This window comes from Priapulus caudatus, unplaced genomic scaffold (genome assembly GCF_000485595.1).
Source record: "Priapulus caudatus unplaced genomic scaffold, Priapulus_caudatus-5.0.1 Scaffold165, whole genome shotgun sequence".
NCBI classification, from domain to species: Eukaryota; Metazoa; Priapulida; class Priapulimorpha; order Priapulimorphida; family Priapulidae; genus Priapulus; species Priapulus caudatus.
This window is the reverse complement of record NW_014577226.1, coordinates 469,446-491,105: the sequence shown is the minus strand read 5'-3', so window position 1 is coordinate 491,105 and position 21,660 is coordinate 469,446. Positions and strand designations below refer to the sequence as shown.

Genomic DNA, 21,660 nt, shown 5'->3' with positions numbered 1-21,660 from the left:
AACTGACTTCTTCTCACTCACTCATTTCTGTCTTTTTTTGTGGTGAGCTACAGTGTCATTGACACTTTCATTATTATGGCCCTAACGAGGCACTGTGGCTTTTCTGTCAGGATTCGCAGGTCAGCGATCGCCGCTCTCGCACCGTTTCTCACGTACGCCCTCCTGCACCCTGCCGCGCCTTCCGACATACAGCCGCTCACTCGAGAACTGCAGCTCTGTCTGCTGCAGATACACGACGACGAGGCGGTGACGCGAGACGCCGTCGAGTTTGTGCTGCGGCTGACGCCATGGCTGCAGGTGAGCAGTAGTCTTTTTTTGTGAAAAAGCGGTGACCGGCAGTCTTGGGGAGGAGGGGTCCGAGGTTAGGCAGCACTACAGGAAACTCGTGATAGTGAGCGCGGTGGTAAAGGCGTGTTCACGAGAGGAGAATCGGCAGGAAACTGTTCCTCCCGAATTTCACGACGGCACTGACTGTTGCCCTTATTACTTGCTGTGGTGCACCTGAAGATCTGGTGATATTGATAGAGTAACCCACCGTGGCTGCACTTATCTGCGTTGTCTCATGTCTGTCCAAAAAAGTTTACATTGTGCTTCTAATGGCAAATTCCATGCTGTTTGCACCCATCTGTCTTCGCCTTGCATAAAATAGTGTTGTTTAAAACTAAGTGGCTTTGATAACCGTTCTTTCAAAGAAATGTTTGCTTTTGTGCCCTAAAATCTCTGATTAAACTAAAGGTACGACTTGCATTGCAAAGTAAAATTTATTGATTTTACTGACATCCTTTTGATTCCCATCACGGTAAATTTAGCCAACTGGGTGCTTGATATCTAATACACTATAAAGTATTGATCGCTTGATACGAATTTGAGCTGAATTCACGACAGTAGGCATTTATATATTTTTCTGCAGACAGGCAGTCCTGCTACCTGTTGGAACGTGAAGTATTTGTTGGTAGACGTCGGCCGTCTGCTCACGACATTGCCACGTGACGTCTGCTCTGATTTCTCGTCACGTCTGATGCTTGACATGCTGTCACATGCCCTGTGCATGCGTGCGCAGGGACTACAGTCATCGACCCTGTTGTTACGGGCCGCAACCCTGGCTCGCACACACGTAGACGTATGTCATATTAGTTATTAATCACACTAACATTCTAACTCACAGCGATTGTCCATTGTGACTGATTATGTTTTATAGTCTAGCTCGCACACATGTAGACTTGTGTCGCATTAGATATTTTTTACACAAACATTTTAATACACAATGTTTGCCCACTATGACTGATTATGTTTTATAGCATGGCTTACTCCCATATAGATTTGTAACATAATTTGTGTGTGTGGGTACTCCTTACCGTGTTATGTTAATTATTGTCCTTATGTGGTTATATTCAGTAAACATGGTCACCCAAGCTATTTGCTAACTCATCTGCCTTAAGATTTGCCGTGCTACAAGAGTATTTTCTCATTTTATTATTGTCAGGAGCAAGCTGTGGATATATTGCTGATGCTGTTAGCACTACTACTGCAGTCGTGCACGGTGACATGTCTAGCAAGCTTGCTAGATATCGGTGGGTATTAGCATGTGTAGTAGAAAGGTGACTTAAAATTATTTACTTTAATATGCATAGTTATGTGCTTTCATGCCACTTCTCATGCCTGTTCAGGAGATTGACCATCACATGGGTGTGCCAATAAAATGGACATGCTTTCTGTGTTTACAACTATGTATGTATGCGTGTGTGCAGTGTCCATGCATGCGCGTGTGTCTGTCTATCTGCATCGATATCTTAATCCATATCTTCATTGTTTTCGTATGTTATTTATAGTTTCGGCAAATATCAGAAAGCTCTCTCTCTCTCTCTCTCTCTCTCTCTCTCTCTCTCTCTCTCGTCTTCTGCTCATCTGCTCTGCCTCTCTCTCTCTCTCTCTCTCGTTCTCTCACTTCTGCTCGTCTGGTCTTCGACCACCATCGTCAGACTCTCACTCCTCTCATTCTCTCCTTTTGCATCTCTTTTTCACCTCTCCTCGTGTATCTCTCACGGAATCGGCTCTTCTCTCATCTCCATCATCCTCTCACTCCATCTCTCTTATTTCGTCTCCTCCGTCGGATATAGAAATCGTCAGGGAAGAGTTGCGGACCATCGCTCTTCTCTCTCTCCTCTCGGTTCTCCTTCCTCTCTCTCTCGCCCTCTATTTGCTTTTCCTCTGCTTCTCCTCTCTGTTCTCCCTCCTGCTCTTCGGATTGCGTTATGCCTCCAACTAGTGTTCGAAATAAATTATAAATTGAGGCAAGCTTTCTAGTATTAGCTTGAACACACAGCGTCAGCAGCCTATCTTTGCTATCGAGGTTACTACATGTCATGAGTATAGTATGCAGCGTGTGTGTGTATGACTTGCAGGTATTTCGCTGCTTGGTGCGGCCCAGGCTCGTTCTCGACACGTGTGCGCTGGCTTGCTCGCGATGCCGCTGCAGCAGGTGCTCATGGTAACCGAAACGTCGTCACTCTGCCACGTCCGCGAGAACCACGCCGCGGCATCGAAACTCATGCAGCTCGTCGAAAATGCCATCTACACGCAGGCTACGTCCACGGTGAGCCTAATCGGTTGCCTTTCTCTTTCTAAAGTCAATGATGTCTTGTCTCGATTTAATGTTCCTTTGCTGTTTCAAGTTTTTGGTTTAAGTATAGGAACCGTGACATTTTTGTTAGAAAGCATTTCAGAGTAATGATATTGCCATGCCATGAATCACCATAAGTGAGCAGGGGTAGAAATTAACTTTTGAACAAGAGAGTCCGTTGGACTCCCTGCCCTCAAAAAGAGGGAGTCCGCAGCAATATGAGGAAGTCCGCAGCCTGAAGTTCAAAACTAAAGATATTAACAATAATGCGTGTGCTTATTTTGAAGATTCATGCGGTTGCACGTCTGCCAAATTGTCTTTGGACATTTGCTAAAAAAATACGGTAATTCTGCGAGGCCGTGCTCTGGAATGAACTAGTTACTTTGGCAGAATTTTCAGGGAGTCACACGAACTCCTGCATATGTCAAATCAGGGAGTCCGACAGTAAATCAGGGAGTATTTGACTCCGGACTCCCGTTAATTTCGCACCCTGAGTGAGTGTTTAACTGGACCTATGCCCCTTCGCATAGACCCCAGGTGGCTATAGTCAATCGTTATTGTAATGGGACTTCCTGAACAGATGATGCTTGTCAGTGAAGTGCCGCATAGGTAAAATATTGGTGTGCAACCATGAAAAACACGTATATACTGATCTAACTTGACCTACATAACAACAATATCTAAGGGGGGCATGGTTGTCTCGCTCAGATAAATATGTCAAGTGGTACTTGACATGATGGAGTGGATACATGAATTAGACCTCCAGATTGATTTCGGTAAACCAAACCAGTTCCATATGGCTCTCAGCTTGCTCATCTATGCAGCGTCACCTTCATTTGCTGACACCCAAGTGTGCTTTTCTAGATGAAGCGACAACAGTCTGACAGCATCCTCTACCGTCGTCTTCCATCGTCGCTGCACTCGCTCTACCTCCTTGTTCTACGGCTGCAGGACAGCGACTACTGCGCCACCTGGTTGAACAGTGTCGTTCTCTGTGACTGCCTAGCTGTGGAGGGCCTCCTACTGATAGCCTCCGTGTTGACTACTGCACAGGGTGACGTCCTACTAATGGACATTGCCCTGCAAGCTGCAGCTGAATTGAGCAGACAGCATCCTCAGCAGGTAACACTATGAACTGAAATATACGGATAAAACACGAGCTAATCGCGGATGCAATGGTGCAAAACGCATGCAGAGCCACTGACTATTCCGGAGCTAATTACAGTCTGTAGTAAAATACACGGACTCTTACGTACTAACCACGGACTGCTTACGGACTGCCAACGAAAAACTGTCTAATCTCGAGAGTCCGTGGATACTACTTACATAGTATGTGTTTTTCCCAGCCAGAGTGGCGCCCACACACCAGCAGCGGGAGCTATTGTCAGCTTAATTGGCAGTCTGTATGCAGTCCATGGTTAGTACGTAAGAGTCTGTGTATTTTGCTATGAACTGTAATTGACTCCGGAATAGTCAGTGGGTCTCCGCGCGTTTTGCACCATTTACGTGCTAAGTTTGTGTTTTATCCGTGTATCTCAGTTCATAGTATAAACAGAGCAGTGCAGGAATGCTGTGGCAATAAGCCAGTAACCTTTTAAGAGTGTCTGTATTTTATGATAATTCAATGTAACTTACCTGTTAGAACCACTAATGGGTTATAGTTACATGGATTTATCATAAAATGTAATTACTCTTAACATTATCATGAAATGCGATGAACCTCTTTCAAGAAACACAATATGGTCTAATGATACCTCCGTGGCATCACTATAAAACCAGAATGTGTGGAAATGGTTTAGATTTAAAAAGAAAAATTAGTATGGCGTCTATGTAACATTGATTTAAGTTCTGCTTTAGTATTAGGAAGCTGTTGGTTCATAGGCTTCCTGAGGTATTTTCTAAGTAGTCAAGGTTTTCCCAAATCATTTCTATAAAAAATCCAAAATATTCTGAGTAGTCAAGCTGTTACTAAAATCGGACGTGTTCTTATCGTTGGCAATTGTTGTTTCATAATTTAGGCTGTTGGCATGTTTTGCCTACTGCTTCACATACTTGGTCGTGAGAGAGACCCACATATCTGCCACCAGATTCTGCTAACTATTCCGGAACTGGCTGTTCATAAGGTATGGGTAATATCTGGTTCTGGTTCTTCTTACATAATAAATTGCAGTAGCTAGATGATCCTATCAACACTATTGTACAAACAAATTTGGTGCAATTATTGCTGGACAAATTTCAACACGAAGGTCAAATGATCTATATGTACGTCATTAAAGAAAAGTTCTAATGGACTCGAGTATGTCAGTTTTTTGTGCACGGTATCTTTGAAAGAAGCATGTAATGTGTAGTGATGCCTCGGATGCATTTCTAATGAGGTAGACGTGTGTGTCGCCTGTGCTCAAGACATTGCGAGCCCTAACCACTAAGCCAGGAGTTAACACGACAGCCATCCATCTGCTGACTCTACTGTGGATGAGGCAGGAGCGTACCTATCCTCATCTCGCAAAGGTATCTTTACAAAACACATTTATGTCATCGCGTATGTGTAATCATGTCAGAACGATATCATTTTTAAGTGATCCATATGTGACGTATACTTTATGTTGAATTCGTTATTTTGAAATTAACATATATGTTCTGTTATATTTCCAAATTATTAATTAATTGATTGTCAGTTTTACGGCTTGTTATTAATGTGTGCATATGTGCATCCAGAAGTTGTCGCACAATACACTCGATGAAAACATTAACACGGGTACAAAGGAGAGAAACCTAAATTGAGACATGACTGCATTGTGTGCACTTTTCACAAAGGTACTTCTGGACGTTCAGATATGTGCTGACGACCCACTATTTTGGGCAATAATGGCCGCCGTGAGAACTATATGCCGAGAGAAGTATGTTCATCTGTCTCGTCAGCATGTTAAGATTAACACGTATATTGCAAATTTAGGATTCCCGCTGGTAATCTTTATTAGATATATATATGTAGTAAATTGGAAGGCTCATTGTAGATTCGTTGGAAATGTTATAGGATTGTCGTAATTTTAAGATCTATATTTTACGGTGTTGCAGTCCGCTATTTTATACTCAGTCTTTGTAATGCACACTTGAACATATTTGCATGTAACTTGCACTGTATAAATCAATAAATATTATTAATATTTATTATTGCACATGTAGAAATCTGACAACTGCACATTCTTCACGTTAATTGTAATAGTCGACCCTGCTGTTGTCCGTGGTGAACGCTAATCTAGCTGCCCATGTACAAACAGTAACTATACCAATGTCTAAATGCTATTGCACCTCGGCCATGCCTAGTCACACACACACCAACAGGTTGAACTAGTGCGATTATGAATGTGAATGATGGCAGGTGGAAAACATCATAATGTGTGTCACAAGCATGGCATTCTTATGGAGTTTAATTTAGGTACCACTTCAGTTAATGTACATGTAAAAACTGGTAGCTGTAGTTATCACTACGTTCAATCACTGGTACATGTCATTATGACTACATTTAATTATCTTTAGATTTGGTCATCACTACATTTATTCGTAACTCCTCTAACATGTTGATCATGGTGTCACATGTAAGCGTTTCTCTGTGTTTCAGGCCGTATCAGCGTGGAACTGCGCTGGTGCCTCTCATCTATCGAGTGTTAACCTCATGTGCAGACAAGGCGGTCACCCTGCCTTCTGTGCTGGGACTGCAATCTCTTGCTGCTCTTTGTGAAGCAGAGGCAAGTTCGTGACAGAATTTTGTGGTTTTGATTGGCAAGCCTTTATTATGAGATTCTCATCTGTGGGCATGGTAGTTGCTTAGGTACTTGATGTTTTGATACTCATGTCCAGTTTTCACCTTCTAGTAGAGTGTAGTACTGGAGACGATAATAATCTTCAGACGAGACACAGAAGTTTGCTCGTCTGGCATGTCTGTCTCTCATCTCCAGCTGAAGTAGTCCATCACGTTGCTAAAATTAATGAAATTGCATTCTCCACTGGTGAATAACATGTCTGGGAGACAGTTTGGCTTGCTTCACGGCTTTGCTTTGGTAAAATTTACTTGTACGTGCTTGCTAGGTTCTCGACATTAGGAGCACGTGGTTGGCCCTGGAACCGATATTTACTACTGAACAGAGGTGAGAGATGAGGATACACTTTATTTTATACACTATGAACAATCAGTCACTTCCATTTCGTATAATGTGCCATTCTAGGTTTACTGATGTTCAGAAAATGCAATAAGAATATCGTTTGAAATGCACGAAGCATGTCTGTGTTGTAACTTCTGCTCGTAATTTACAAAAATGGCTAACATCTTTCATTATTCTGTTCCCAAGGCCTTCGGTAGTGAGTGGAATCTGTCAACTACTTGCTATTGTTCCATCTTTAGCTGTGCAGAGCACAGAGTATGAGGTATGTGAGTAAGAGTGAAGCATCTGATCTATTAGTGTTTAAGGCTCATTAGTGAAGATGAGAAGTTGGGAAATTCGACATATCATTTTCCATGCATAGTGAGTTTTTTCCCTGTGTCTAAGCAAGTTGCTTTGCAAGATTCAACCAAGCTTAGCTACCTGTCGACAGGCCATGTCTCCCCTCCAGGAGTGTATGTTTGACTGTGTGTGTCTGTGCGTGCGTTTATGTGCATGCATGGTAATGACCTCTGTCTATCTGTTTGGTTGGAACCCTGGTTGTTATCATGGCATATCTGTTCTAGCTGATTAGATAGATTCAAGTAGATCCTATATTGCTGCACACGAAATCACCTAATAGGGGATCTACTTAGATGATAGGTTGCAATTTTTACGACTTATTTGACTATCATTGCTATCAAGTGATCACGACCATACGATGAGAACAAGCATGGCCGTGGAATGCATTAAACAATTACAGAGGACATAATAACGCTTCATAACCAGTGATTAACAATGCATATCTGTTGCGGCCATGATTGCGTTTGCAGGCATTCAACGAAAAAGTGATGAATACCCTGTGGCAGATCGTCCAAGGTCATAAAGACACGGATACATGTCGTGCTGCCCTACTGGCACTGTCAGGCTTTAACCCAGCAAACTTCTGCATCAGACACTTGCCGGCAGAGGTAGGCTAGTTTTTAAATTCACAGGAAGATTAATCGCCCTCGTGCACAATCTACGTAAACGTATTAAACATTCTGCGAGCTGTGAGTTTTTTTTTTTTTAGCTGACTTGCATACTCGTTTTTGGTTGATTGACAATCTAGCAAGAAGAAATTTCAACAAACAAATGATCTTCTTTTGCATTGAGGTTTAAACACTGCAGCTTGTGACATTGTTATTTTGTAATGGCATCATGCCCTATATAATGAAAAAATTCTTGTGGTGAATGTTAATCAATAACTGTAGGAAAACTTATTAAATCTGAGTTGTACTAATTAAATCTGAAGTCCTCTGAATATTATATATTATCTACTCAATATTTCAGGTTAAACTCACATAATTCACCATTACTGTAGTCGTAACGTAAATCTTGGCAGCATATGTTACATATTAAACAGACGTGCTCCATGTATGCGTGCGTGTACAAGGCAGGTGCGAGAGCAGAGCCAACATTCCAGGGATGCATTAAATAGTTGCCTAACTGTCGGCACTCTAAGAATCATTGGTCATTCATCAATATAGGCATATCCCTAAAGTAGCTTGTACGCTAGTATTTATAGTTGTGAGGAGGCAAGGGAGTTATGTAACATCATGGAAAAAATGAACCACGTTATTGTAGCGATGCAAATTCATTCAAGTGAAAGTTAATTTCGGACGCTAAGATCAGAACCTCTTCGAAGATTGCCCTAATGCACTTAGAATAATTGATACTAGAAGCCAACTGGTATTGTTAACTTTTGAGAAGACCTATGGTGTTATTAGCTTTAGAGGGCCGTTGGAGTCATTAGTTCTAGAGAGCATTCATAAGAGATGTGACCAACATAATTAGCCAGTAGCAACTCCAAGGGATAGTGAAACGCATGCAGACATGATGCAACCGGGATTATTGGCAGCCAGCCAGTGGCGAGGAGAATGAGTTCCATAATGTCGCAAGAGTGACCATGATCACGTGACCAATCAATGTCCGAAAACCTAACCAATAGGACATACGTGAGAGGGCCAGCATGTGAGGGAGAACACGTGTCCACTGAAAAGCCATGCCCGAGATATATATAAGGTAGAGGCAGGGAGAGGCCAAGGAGGGATGTATGGAAGAGAGGTTGGAGAGGTGAGAGTGAGTAGAGAATACGACTGACGATTTGTAACTGTGCTGTGCAAGAATAAAAGAACATTCTCCTGTGACGGCCTGCTATTCGCCTCATACAGAGAGTGTCGTTTTTCCTCGTTACAATATCAAGGGTTAAATGTCTTGTTAACATTTCTACGTGCAACCTGTTAATGCATGCACGTATGTAGCACACACTTGCTTATTGCATATCTGCCTACAGAGATCAAAATTGATTGTAGATTAGACCAGATTTGAAGGATCCCGAACAAGGTGCTTATGGAGCTGCCCTGGAAACAGATGATGAAATTGAGGAGAGTCCAATACCTGGCTACTGCTACATACAGATGCTAAAGCATGTACCATGCTCTCCTGGTATGATACATCCTGAATTTATTTATTAAACACCAGATTTATAATTAAGCCTCTGGAGCATGAAGAGTTTTATCTTGAATTTATCAACTAATCAGTAAAATTAATGCTAAAGTTAATGCACTGAATAATCATTGTAGCTATCAGCTAGAAAATATTGCCTTTAGTCACCATCGTTGCCTAGTATTCAAAATTATGAACCAAGCATGTTTGTTATCCAGAGATGAATTAATATATCATTTCCAATGCCTTGTTACCATACAATTAGCATTATTTTATGCATTATTCTATGCAGATTTATGTGAGGGGATGAAGTCAGTGGGGTCATTGTTGGGAGAGGAGAGGAGATCTACTGAGGTTGTCTGTTTTGTGTACATTTGATAGAATATAGAAATTAGGTGTGTGTGTGTATCTCGAGGTGTGAACATTAGATGTAAGGAATATACGAGAACAATGGGCTCGGGTAATTTGCTATTTCATATCCTTTCTGTAATGTAGGGCTTCATATATGTGCCTGAAGTGTGGTGGATGAAGCTTGCAGAGCGGTGTTGCTTTTGCAGTGGAAATATTTGCAGCTGTATGGTTGTAGGAGCTAGAGGATTTCATTCGCTTCATCACTACATTTATGGCTTCACGGTGTCTAATAACGTGCTAATCAAACCTGCATGAGGTGGTGGAGGGATCCTGTGTACGGTGCACCTGTGCTGGCGTCCACTCTTCGCGTAATTTTCTATATTAGCACTGTCGATGTGCTAACGTGTCAGTTTCTTTGTAAGCCCCCGTTTATGGCATAAGTATCTGTTCCACGACAATATTGTAGCTACCAGTTGGAAATTGCCTATATGTACCATTGCTGGCTGCTAGCATTATGTTATGTGAGGGTCTTAATAGTAATAATACTAATGACGACAAGGATGAAGAAGTTCTTACTGCAGCATTTAAGCATTACCAAAACTCTTTAATGTCTAAACAAAAGAGTTAGGAAAACCGTTTGTAAGCTATTGCTTTTATAAAAATGTAGCCAGAGCAATTAATTCCTACTTGAATAGATTCACTGCATAGAAGCAAACATGCTAATAAATTCTGCATTTTTTGATGCATTGTGCATATATGCCTAACACCATTAATTCTAAGTAATAAACTACTACCTGTTTTTATTTATTAGTATAAAAGAAGTATGCATGGAATATTTAAGTTTTTTTGAAAATTGATTTTATATAGAACTCCTTTAAAAAGTTGTATCCTTTTGACACATCTCAAGTTTCATTATTTGTGATATTAAGTTTTATGTCTCAAATGCATCTGGTTTATATACGAAGGAAAAATCCCATTTTCACCCCATTTATTTCAGGTTGGTTGACTGAGACATGAATTTTTTTTGCTGAATTAATTACTGCATACTATCAGAAGTAGATAATAGGGAATAATTCCCTATTATCTACTTCTGATACTATGAAGCTACATGACCCTTTATTTTTTACAGAGTTCTATGAAAGGAATCTTTCAATCTTCTATGATTATTTAACTCTCTCAAAGAATTGTAACTAGAAATATTTCTGTTTTGCTACCATATGCTAAAGAAATTGCATGTCTAATCAATTCATTGTGTCCTTGTATCTAAGTCTACTATAATGGTCAGTCAGTTCGTACGTCGCTTTTACCAATTGCAGAATATGGTGCCTTTTTGACGGCAGTTTGTAACCGGGAAATAGAGTCAATGCCGAGGCACGTATACCACGTTTCGGCACAGCGACGGCCACATCAGGCGCAGAACAGGGTTATAGCGAGCGTTCCAGAGTTTCTGTTTAACAAATATGAACGCTGCAAGATACCATCCATTCAGGGAAACCTCGCACGTAAGCAATGCTCACTAATTAGTAATTAGTAATAAATACTCTCACACCCGCAATGAGTAAATTTCCTTTTTTCCAAAGGCCGAAATGAGTAAATTCCTCAAGCGTCTTCTCAGGACAACAGATAACAGATATGCTTGTTATTAACTCATTGACGTCACGTTTCGGTCACATGCTGAATATAGCTATATATATATATATATATATATATATATATATATATATATATATATATATATATATATATATATATATGTATGTATATACTTTCTCTTTATATCTAGCTACTAGAAGTATATATACATATATATTATATCAGGATAGTAAAACTCATATATTGAATCTCAAGTAAGTTTACTTCCTCTAGATTGTGTTTATGTGGATATATATAACTAATATATTGCTTTTCTTGTGGTAGTTGGTGTGCTACGTACATTTAATCCACCGTTGCCAGTCGACAAGGATGGGAAAATTCGCAGGGCTCACGTCTTGAACAAGGGCAGGCAGTTCCAGCATCTTCTTCGTGGGATTGTTTGTGACGTAGGTGACTCGCACATGTAGTTGGTGAGATCTTATGTATTAGCTGGCAAGTGGATGAAATAATACCACAATGGACGGCTTTGATGAGATAGCAGCATATATCGAGTGAAATACACAGAGGTTCCATATGCAAAGATTTCGCACAAATATACAGTACTGTGTAAATGCAGCAAAATGTCTCCGATTTAACCAGTTCCTGGAAACACATACACGCATGTGTAAATTTAATAAAAGCATGATATAACTAAATATGTATGTTATTGCTCAGAGTCCACTTCAACTAAACCACCAGCCAGAGAGTGATTGCAATGTGTGATCCTTGTATAATATCAGTTTAACATCAAGATTGTATCCTACAGCGCTGCAAATATAGTATGTGTTTATGTTTATCAATCACATATTGCGTGATTATTAAACTGCAATCTGCTTCTTTGTTCTCCTAGGTTCCTGTCCAGTGTGGAGACTGGTACTGCAATCTGTCGTTGTCTATGACATGGGCAGGTTTCATGAGTAGCCTGTTGAATGCTGTCACAGAGGTGCGTTTGAAAAATTTTATCAGTGCATGTTTTTGTTTTGCATCGCAGGTAAAATTACTTACGTATAGTAAAGTTTACGTATATGAAAGTTTTAATAACGCAAAGTAGTAGTGTACGCACAAATTTAAGTTTAATTTTTAATTATCTGCAGTAACCTAGTGTGCTTAGTAATTATGGCACCTGACTGTCAGATGACCCCAATCATTTATTGTACCTGTTTATCCAAGCTCGTATCAATATTATTTGTTTACCAAATGTAAAAACATTCTACATATTCTGAACCACTCTACTGACTTCCTCGTGACAACAACATTACATGATTTGCTACTTGCTTATTGAAGACCATTGTGCCTCTAATCACTTACATATAATTCAAAAGACGGTAATGTTTAAGTGTCATTTATTTCTGAATGGCAGAACCTACTCTATCTATATGGTTTGTTTAAATGTCATCAGAGATTGACATGCAGAATCAAGTAATTTTGCTAGTTATTTCTTTCCAAGCAAATTCGCAAAAACCGCATTTAGTTTTTATATGCAATATATTTTGAGGATTTTGGGTATCTGCAGGATATCAGATATCAAGATCAGTAATCGGCTATTAGATATTAGGAATAAGATATAAAAGATTAAGTTCAGCATATATCAGATATCAGGTTCAGCAAATATCAGATATCAGGATCAGCATATCTTTAATCATTACAGGGGAGGAAAGCAGAGCTTGAGATCAAGCAAAGGAAGGCTAATGGTGATGCTGACACCGTAGAGGAAAGCTCCGGTGAAACAGCATGGCTGTGGTAAGAGATGAGACGTCTTTTCCTTCCATTGGCGAAATTGTAATGTTTAGACGTTGGTGTAGATATGCATCTGCAATAATGCAGGCATTTCCTCTGTCATCACTTATCTTTATTAGATAGATAGGGGCATGGCCAGGAATCTAGAGGGCGATCCTAGGGGGTCTGACACTATTGTGAGTATGCATGCAAATAGCACTGATGTTATTGAAAGTAAGCTATGTTATAATTCGTAGCGTGATGACAAACAGTTTCAATTCTCATTCGTTAAGCTTGTTTCCTAAAATACCCATCAAAATTTATGTGTGCAAAATGTATAGGATGCATTTGGTTTCATATAGTTGGTGATGCCTTCTTTATATTGCATTTTTTTACTCAGTAATTTGGTAGCTATCTGTGGATGCATTGTAGGTGTTTAACTGTGGTCTGTTATGGGTTCAACTGTGTAATAAATTGTGTACAGTCAAACTTGTGGTAGCGGACAGAGCTTCGTGCAGAATGCACATATAAAGTACACTTTTTTGGGTTTCGCTGATTGTGTGACCAAAGCGAACTTTTATATAATTGAATAAAATATAATGAATAATTTAATACAGTAATCGAATACGTTTGTGTATGTGCACTTGGCTATGATGATGCTGTGATTCTATTACAGGGCAAGAGACCAGATCACAGATACACTACGTACAGCAGCCAGGTAATTGGCATCAGTGTGTTAGCTCTCATAAGTGTGCTGTCACATAAGTTGCACCTTTGATTTAATAGACTAATGGGGTTAAAAGATATCTATCTGTTAATATTGATTGTTCCTCGATCAATAATTTAATCGTCAATATCAGAAGGGAAAGGAAAGCAAAAATCAAAATAGCAATTACATGCAATAAACTGAGTTAACAGTGTGACACACTGAATGTATAATTCAGCAAGCATTAAAAATTTACGATAACAAAATGGGCGAAGGTAATTTTTTCAACAACTTAAGTTGATTTCGCTAATCTCCATTTTATGATGTGAAGGGATGCAGATTTTGTCCTTTGAATCCAAAATCCATTAAAGAGGGGTTTGTTGAATCGAAAGGGCACTTGTACTAGAGAGCAGAAAGGGTGGAATGTTTTTTACAGCATACTGCTATGATGCACGTTGCATGCATATTATTGCTTCTCGTAGTCAAATATGCACTGCATTGTATTATACATTGTAGATAAGCATATTTAATAATAATATAAGGAGAATAATTATACACATATCCCTGCATATTTCAATTAGTTTACGTCAGTCACATAATAACAGACTTAGTCTAAAGATGTAATTTTAAGAAGTTGGTTTGCTGATGTATTCTGTGGCCACAGGGGGACACCTCAGGAGCAGGGTAACTCCGTAGTGGCGCTGGCAGCACTGGCAGCCGCTGTGGTGCGCCGTGCCATTACAGTTGACCGGCAGACCGAGGCCGCAGCCACTCAGTTCACAAGCACCAATCAGTGGCTTCAGACAATGATAGACACCGTGCTGCGCGTACTGGATGATGGCAGCGTGCCAAGAGGCGCCATCTTCAACTGGCTGCCACACGTACGTATGCAGCTGACTGTACGGTGAGGTTATGATGTCACGTCAGGCACCGCCTGCCACGTGGCAGCATGAGATATGATGAGTTATTATGACGTCAAACATTTTTTGGCAGACATCTGTGCAGAAAAAACGCCTGTCTATAATGCACACGACTTGGCGGTTGGTTTCCCTTCAGTGGCAGTTAAACTGGTTCAACTGTATATTTCATATTATATAGATTAAAGCTATCGTGGTCATGGTCATATTGAGCAGGGCAGTTTAAACAACACTGTGATATTTCGCTATGGTTATTTCTAAGGTTGTTCTAATAACTGCAGCCGTGATGGTGCTTGGTGTTACAGAAAGGTGGCACTGCGGGTTTTCTGCCACGCTGCAGTGCTGCCATCTGCCTGCACCTTCTTCTGCCGGCCATCATCGCAGTGGATGCAGATCACGTGTCCACTGCTATAGACTGTCTCCTGCGGCTGCTCCCTGATGGAGAATGTGCGACGCAGCCGTCTGCTGTCACCTTCCATGCAGGCCTAGGGCTCGGCCTCTTCCTGGCGTCAGTCTACACAGAGCGCTTCCTAGACTTGTGCTCTGATCAGGTGTGAAAAGCACAATATTACACGAGCGTTTACTCGCGATCTCTTGCCAGTCGTCACATGATGACTACTGCAAATGCGCCTCTAGATTGAATGAACCCCAATCTTAGTTCTAACCATAACCTTTTCCTTAACCCTAATCTTAGCCCTAACATTAACCCCTAGCTTAATTCTAGCCATAACCCTACCCCTAACTGTAGCCCTGTCCCTTGCCCTGATCATAGCCATAACCATTGCTCTAACCCTAGCTCTAACTATCTCCCTAACCATAGTCCTAGTCCTAACCATAACCCAGACACTAGCCATAAGTCCAGCTTTAACCCTAACCATAAACCTAACCCTAACCCTAGCCATAATCATAACCATAACCATAACCCTAACACTAGCCATAAGTCCAGCCCTGACCCTAACCATAAACCTGAACCTAACCCAAGCTGTAACCATAACCATAACCCTAACCCTAGTTATAGCCATAACCCTAATCCTATCTGTAATGATAACCTTAACCGTAATGCTAACCCCAACCCGAAGCCTAAACCTATCCCAAGCTGTAGCCATGACCGTAACCCTATCCGTGACCGAGACTCCAACGCATACTTGCAGAACTTGCAGGCTGTTCTCACGGCTCGTCATCGGCTGGAGCAATGCTGCGTCAGCGGGCAGGCAGAGATGCGCGGCGGATGCCTCGCTGGCCAGATGGCGTTACTGTGCGCGATGTGTAGCGAGGGCAGTACTGAGGCGGTGGAACACGTAACGAAGCAACACAGCGCCCTCTTGTGTCTGCTACAGGACACGAACCCGATGTGCAGTGAGTTTTCGGTACGACCAAAGCTGTACTCTTGTTTATATTACTTTTTTGTGATTGTGATAAAAGTTTCTTGCTTGTGAGCAGATTAGCAGGGTGACGTAGCTAAAGTTGTGCTTGTATTAGAAGTTGATCTCTGTGTGTCACAATAAATGCATCCATCTGTGTAACTTGAATGTGTTGGTTACTACATCACCCTCTCAATGTCACTCAATACTAACTATCTCATTAGTATCTGGAAACCTCTTCATAAATGCTACATTGGTAGATATTTTTTTAGCAAATCTCAACTAACTAGCACAAGCAAGTTACGCAGGTACGTTGAACATGCCTGAATTGACTACAGAATCTATGGTATGAACCAAGAAGTGAACATTTGTTATATTAAGTGTGTGTAATTCATGTCATCCCAATGTCAGTACAGTAAAACCACTGTATAATGGGCACCTGTCTATAAAAGACACTTGGTATTCTTCTTAAGTGGTAGTTACACTGTAAAACCACTTCTCTAGACTAAAGACACCTGTCTGCCTGAAACGGACTTTTTCTTTGGTGACCCACGTACACTGGTTTGGCGTTATTTCACGCGGACAAGGCATTAAAAGTCACGAGTATGCCACTTCATTAACCTGCAGGAACTAAGGAATCGGTGGTCACTGTGTCGCATCTGTAGCAATAAGATGGTGGCTGAGCATAAGACAGGTAATGAGCGTCTCTGCACGGTTTGTTTTGCGTAGGTCGGGTGCGTCTGCGTGGCTGCTGTGACTGCCTGCGCACTCAGAGCCAACGTGCTGCAGCTGGCCTGTGCCATCAGTGTCCTTGATCTTCTCACTAAGCTTCAGGCTGAGAATCCTAGGGTAAGTGCTGCTGTGTGCTGCGCTGCAGCCCTCCTCACTCACCGTGGTACGTGACCCTCCTTATTTGCCGTGTTTGCCCTTCTTACTTGCGTTGGTTGTCCTCCTTACTTACCATAATGGCCCTTCTTTCTTGCCATGGCTCTTTACTTGCCGTGGTAGCCCTCCTTTCTTGCCGTGTTGCCCTCCTTTCTTGCCGTGTTGCCCTCCTTACTTGCCGTGGTTGCCCTCCTTACTAGCCGTGGTTACCCTCCTTACTAGCCGTGGCGTTGCCCTCTCTACTAAGTCCGTGGTTGCCTCCTACCTTGCTGTGGTTGCCCTCCATATCTTGGCCTTGGTTGCCCCTCCCGTACTAGCCGATGGTTACCCGCTCCTTACTTGTCCTGTGTTGCCTTCCTATACTACCTGGTTGGCCCATACTTGACTAGCCGTGTTACCCTTACTTAGCCGTGGTTAGCCCTCCGTTTACTAGCCGTGGTTGCCATCTTACTAGCCGTGGTTTTGCCCTCCTTACTTGCCTTGCTTGCCTTTCCTTACTAGCCGTGGTTACCCTCCTTACTAGCTCGTGGCTTGCCCTCGCTTACTAGCCCGTGGTTGCGCCCTCCTTATACCTGTACCCTCCTTACTTGCCGGTTTACCTCCTTACTAGCCGTGGTGCCCTCCTTACTACCGTGGTTGCCGCTCCTTACTAGCCGTGTTGCCTTCCTTACCTTAGCCCGTGGTTGCCCTCCTTACTGAGCCGTGGGTGGCCTCACTTACTGCTGTGGGTTGCCCTCCAATACTTGCCTTGTGTTGCCCTCCTTACTAGCACGTGGTTACCCTCGCTTACTAGCCTTGTTACCAATCCTACTTAGCCGTGGCGTTAGCCCTCCTTACTAGCCCGTGGTGCCGATCACTTACTAGCCGGGTTGCCCCTCCTTACTTGCCTTGGTGCCTTCCTTACTAGCCGGGTACCATTCCTTCACTAGCCGGGTTGCCGATCCTTACTATTAGCCACGTTGTTACCCCTCTTACAGCACGTGGTTGCCCCTCGCTTACTAAGCCGTGGTTAGCCCCTCCTACTGATCCGTGTTTGCCAGCTCCTTACTAGGCCGTAGGTTGCCCTCCTTACTAGCCGTGGTTGCCCCACTTTACTAGCCGTGTTGCCCTTCCTTACTTGCCCTGTTAGCCTTCCTTACTAGCCGTGGTTGCCTTCCGTTACTAAAAAGCCGTGGTTGCTCCTCCCTTACAGCCGTGTTACCCTCCCTTAACTTGCCTTGGTTACCCCTCCTTACTTGCGCGGTGGTTGCCCTCCTTACACACGTGGTTGCCCTCGCGTAACTAGCGCGTGGTGCCCATCCCTTACTAGCCGTGGTGCCCTCCTTACTGCTGTGGTTCCCTCCATCCTTGGCCTTGGTTGCCCCTCCCTAACTAGCCATGGTTACCCCACTTTACTAGCCTTGGGTATTTAACCATCCTACCTTGCCGTGGTTGCCCCTCCTACTAGCCGTGGTTTGCCATCCTTTGACTAGCCGTGGTTGCCCTCCTTACTTGCTGTTGCCTTTACTCTACTAGCAGTGGTTACCATCTCTTAACTAGCCGTGGTTGGCCCTCCTTACGTAGCCGTGGTTACCCTCCGTTACTACCCGTGGTCGCCCTCTTTAACTAGCCGTGGTTGCCCCTCCTTAACTTGCCTTGGTTGCCTATCCTTAACTAGCACGGGGTTGCGCCCTCCTTACTAGCGTGGTTGCCGTTCCTTACTTGCTGTGGTTTTGCCCTCCATTACTTGCCTGTGGTTTCCTCCTCTACTAGCCGTGGTTGCCCGTCACTTACTAGCCGTGGTTGCCCTCCTTACTAGCCGTTGTTGCCATTCCTTACTAGCCGTGGGTTGCCTTCCTTACTAAGCCGGGTTGCCCGGTCCTTACTAGCCGTGGTTACCCTCCTTACGTAGTCCGTGGTTGCCTTCCTTACTATGTCCGGGTCCTTTCTACTAGCCGTGGGTTACCCCCTTACTAAGCCGTGGTTGCCCTCCATTACGAGCCGTGGTTACCTCCTTACTAGCGCCGGGTTTCCCTCCTTACTAGCCGTGGTTGCGCCACTCCTACTAGCCGGGTTTCCTCCTTACTAGGCCGTGGTTCCCTCCTACTGAGCGTGGTGCCCATCTCTTACACAGCCGTGGTTGCCCTCCTTACTTGCTGGGGTTGCCTTCCCTACTTGCTTGGTTCCCTCCTTACTAGCTCGGGTTAGCCCTCGACTTACTCCGTGGTTGCCCTCCTTACAGTGCTGTGGTTTGCCCTCCTTACTAGCCCGGGTTAGCCTCCTTACTAGAGCCGTGGCTTTGCGCTTACTTGGCTGTGGTTGCCCTCCCTTACTAGCCCTGTGGTTGCCGTCCTTACTGCTGTGTTGCCCTCCTTCAGCCGTGGTTGCCCTCCTTACTAGCCGTCGGTTGCCCTCCTTACTTAGCCGTGTGCCCTCTCTTAACTACCCGTGGTTGGTTGTCCTAACTTGCTGTGGTTACCCTCCTTACTTGCCGTGTTTGCCCTCCTTACTAGCCGTCGGTTCCCTCTTACTTGTCCTTATAGTGCCTTATTTAGTTGCCCTCCTACTTAGGCGTGTTGCTCCTTCTTACTAGCCGTGCGTTACATCTTACCCCTCCTTACTACCGTGGTTGCCCTCCTTACTAGGCTGGGTTTACCCTCTCTACTAGCCCGGGTTGCCCTCACTTATTGCGTGGTTGACCTCCATACTTGCCGTTGGTCTGCGCCTTTTTACAATCCGTGGTTTACCCTCCTTATTGCCAGTGTTGCCCTCCTTAACTAGCCCGTGGGTACCCTCTCTTACATAGCCGTGGTTATTGCCCTCACTTACTAGCCGTGGTGCCCCTCGCTTCTAAGCCGTGGTTTACCCTCCTTCTAGCCGTGGTTGCCGCTCCTTACTAGCCGTGGTTTGCCCTCCTTACTAGCCCGTGGTTGCCCATCCCTTACTAGCTTGTGGTTGCCCTCCTTACTCAGCCGTGTTACCTCCTACTAGCCGGGTTACCCTCCTTACTAACCGTGGTTGCCCCCTTAACTAAGCCGTGGTTGCCCCTCCTTACTTAGCTGTGGTTGCCTCCATCCTTACTAGCCCGTGGTTGCCCTCCTTACTTGCTCGTGGTTGGACCTCCATACTTGCCATTTGGTGCCCTTTTTACCTAGCCGTGGTTACCCCTCCTTGACTGCCCCTGTCGGTTGCCCTCCTTAACTAGCCGTGGTTGCCGCCCTATCTAGCCGTGGTTGCGCCTCCGTTACTTGCTGTGTTTGCCGCATCCCTTACTAGCCGTGTTACCCTCCCTACTAAGCCGTGGGTTGCCCATCCATCTTTTTTTTACTAGCCGTGGGTTACGCCTCCTTACTACCATGGATGCCCTCCTTACTAGGCTCGTGTTACCCCTCATCTTACACCGTAGGTTACAATACCTTACTAGCACATGTTGCCCTCTACTTACTAGCCCGTGGTTGCCCCTCCTTACGTAGCCGCCGGGTTGCCTTCCTTACTAGCCGTGTTTGCCCTCCTTACATGCCATGGTTGCCCTCCTTACTAGCCGTGGGTTACCTCCTTACTAGCCGGGTTACCCTCCTTATAGCCGTGTTGCCCTCCTTACAGCCTGTGGTTGCACCTCCTTACTAAGCCGGTGGTTACCCTCCTTACAGCCGTCGGTTGCCCCTCCTTACTAGCTGTGGTTGCCCTCCTTACTACCGTGGGGTTTACACTCCTTACTATGCCGTGGTTGCCCTCTTTACCTAGCGCAATGGTTTCCCCACATCCTTACTTGAAGCCGTGTTGACCCTCTTACTAGCTGTGGTTGCTCTCCTTACTAGCCTTGGTGTGCCTCCTTACTAAAGCCGTGGTTAACCCTCCTTACTTGCGCGTGGTTGCCCTCCTTACCTAGCCCGTGGGTTGCCCTCCTTACTAAAGCCGTGGTTGCCCTCCCATTACATAGGCCGCTGTTTACCATCCTACTTGCCGTGGTTGCCCCCTTACTCAGCCGTGGTAACCATCCTTACTTGCTGTTGGTTGCCCCTCCTACTAGCCGTGTTGCCATCCTTACTTGTCCGTGGTTGCCCTCCTTACTAGCCCGTGTACCACCCTTACGTTGCCTGTGGTTGCCCCCTTAAACTAGCCGTGGTTGCCCATCCTTAACTTGCTGTGGTTGCCATCCTTACTAGCCGTGGTGGCCTCCTTACTAGCCGGGTTGCCCCTCCTTACTAGCCTTGGTTACCCTCTACTAGCCGTGGTTGCCCTCCTATACTAGCCGTGGTTGCCCCTACTTGTCCTGTGGTTGCGTCCTTAACCCGCCGTGGTTACCCTCCTTACAGCTCGTGTTACCCTCCTTATAGCCAGTGGTTGCCCTCCTAACTAGCCTGTTGCTCATCCTTACTTGCCGTGGTTGCCCATCCTCTACTTGCTGTGGTTGCCATCCTTACTAGCCGTGTTACCCTCCTACTAGCCGTGGTTGCCTTCCATTACTAGCCGTGGTTGCCCTCCTTAACTACCGTGGTTGTTTCTCACTTACAGCACGTGGTTACCCCCTTACTAGCCGTGGTTGCCCTCCTTACATGCGCGTGTTGCCCTCCTTTACTAGCCGTGGTTGTTTCCTTACTAGCCGTGCGTTTACCCCTCCTTTAGCCGTGGTGCCCTCCTTACTAGCCGTGGTTATGCCCTCTCTTACTAGTCCGTGGTTGCCCACCTTACAGCCGTGCGTTGCCGCCTCCTTACTAAGCGCGTGTTGCCCTCCTTACTAGCCATGGTACCCTCCTTACTAGCCTGGTTCCCCCTTACTATCCGCGGTGCCCATCCTACTGACGTGTTGCCTTCCTTAAACTGCCTTGGTGCCATCCTTAACCTTGCTCGTGGTTGCCATCCTTACTTA

At 44.2% G+C, this 21,660-nt stretch overlaps 1 protein-coding gene across 1 annotated transcript in view; it reads left to right on the top strand.

The window, feature by feature from the left end:
• Positions 1–21,660, top strand: part of LOC106806511 (focadhesin-like) — a 35,480-nt gene that overhangs the window by 3,045 nt on the left and 10,775 nt on the right. Inside the window, exons 6-27 of the mRNA XM_014808480.1 lie at positions 111–297; positions 911–1,120; positions 1,484–1,571; positions 2,403–2,593; positions 3,485–3,742; positions 4,639–4,743; positions 5,000–5,128; positions 5,435–5,517; positions 6,240–6,366; positions 6,707–6,765; positions 6,967–7,042; positions 7,590–7,727; positions 9,111–9,243; positions 10,911–11,096; positions 11,512–11,633; positions 12,077–12,169; positions 12,875–12,966; positions 13,619–13,660; positions 14,313–14,529; positions 14,871–15,116; positions 15,717–15,932; positions 16,656–16,775. Coding sequence (XP_014663966.1) covers positions 111–297; positions 911–1,120; positions 1,484–1,571; positions 2,403–2,593; positions 3,485–3,742; positions 4,639–4,743; positions 5,000–5,128; positions 5,435–5,517; positions 6,240–6,366; positions 6,707–6,765; positions 6,967–7,042; positions 7,590–7,727; positions 9,111–9,243; positions 10,911–11,096; positions 11,512–11,633; positions 12,077–12,169; positions 12,875–12,966; positions 13,619–13,660; positions 14,313–14,529; positions 14,871–15,116; positions 15,717–15,932; positions 16,656–16,775 — 3,118 coding nt within the window. The remainder of the gene's footprint in view (positions 1–110; positions 298–910; positions 1,121–1,483; positions 1,572–2,402; positions 2,594–3,484; positions 3,743–4,638; positions 4,744–4,999; positions 5,129–5,434; positions 5,518–6,239; positions 6,367–6,706; positions 6,766–6,966; positions 7,043–7,589; positions 7,728–9,110; positions 9,244–10,910; positions 11,097–11,511; positions 11,634–12,076; positions 12,170–12,874; positions 12,967–13,618; positions 13,661–14,312; positions 14,530–14,870; positions 15,117–15,716; positions 15,933–16,655; positions 16,776–21,660) is intronic.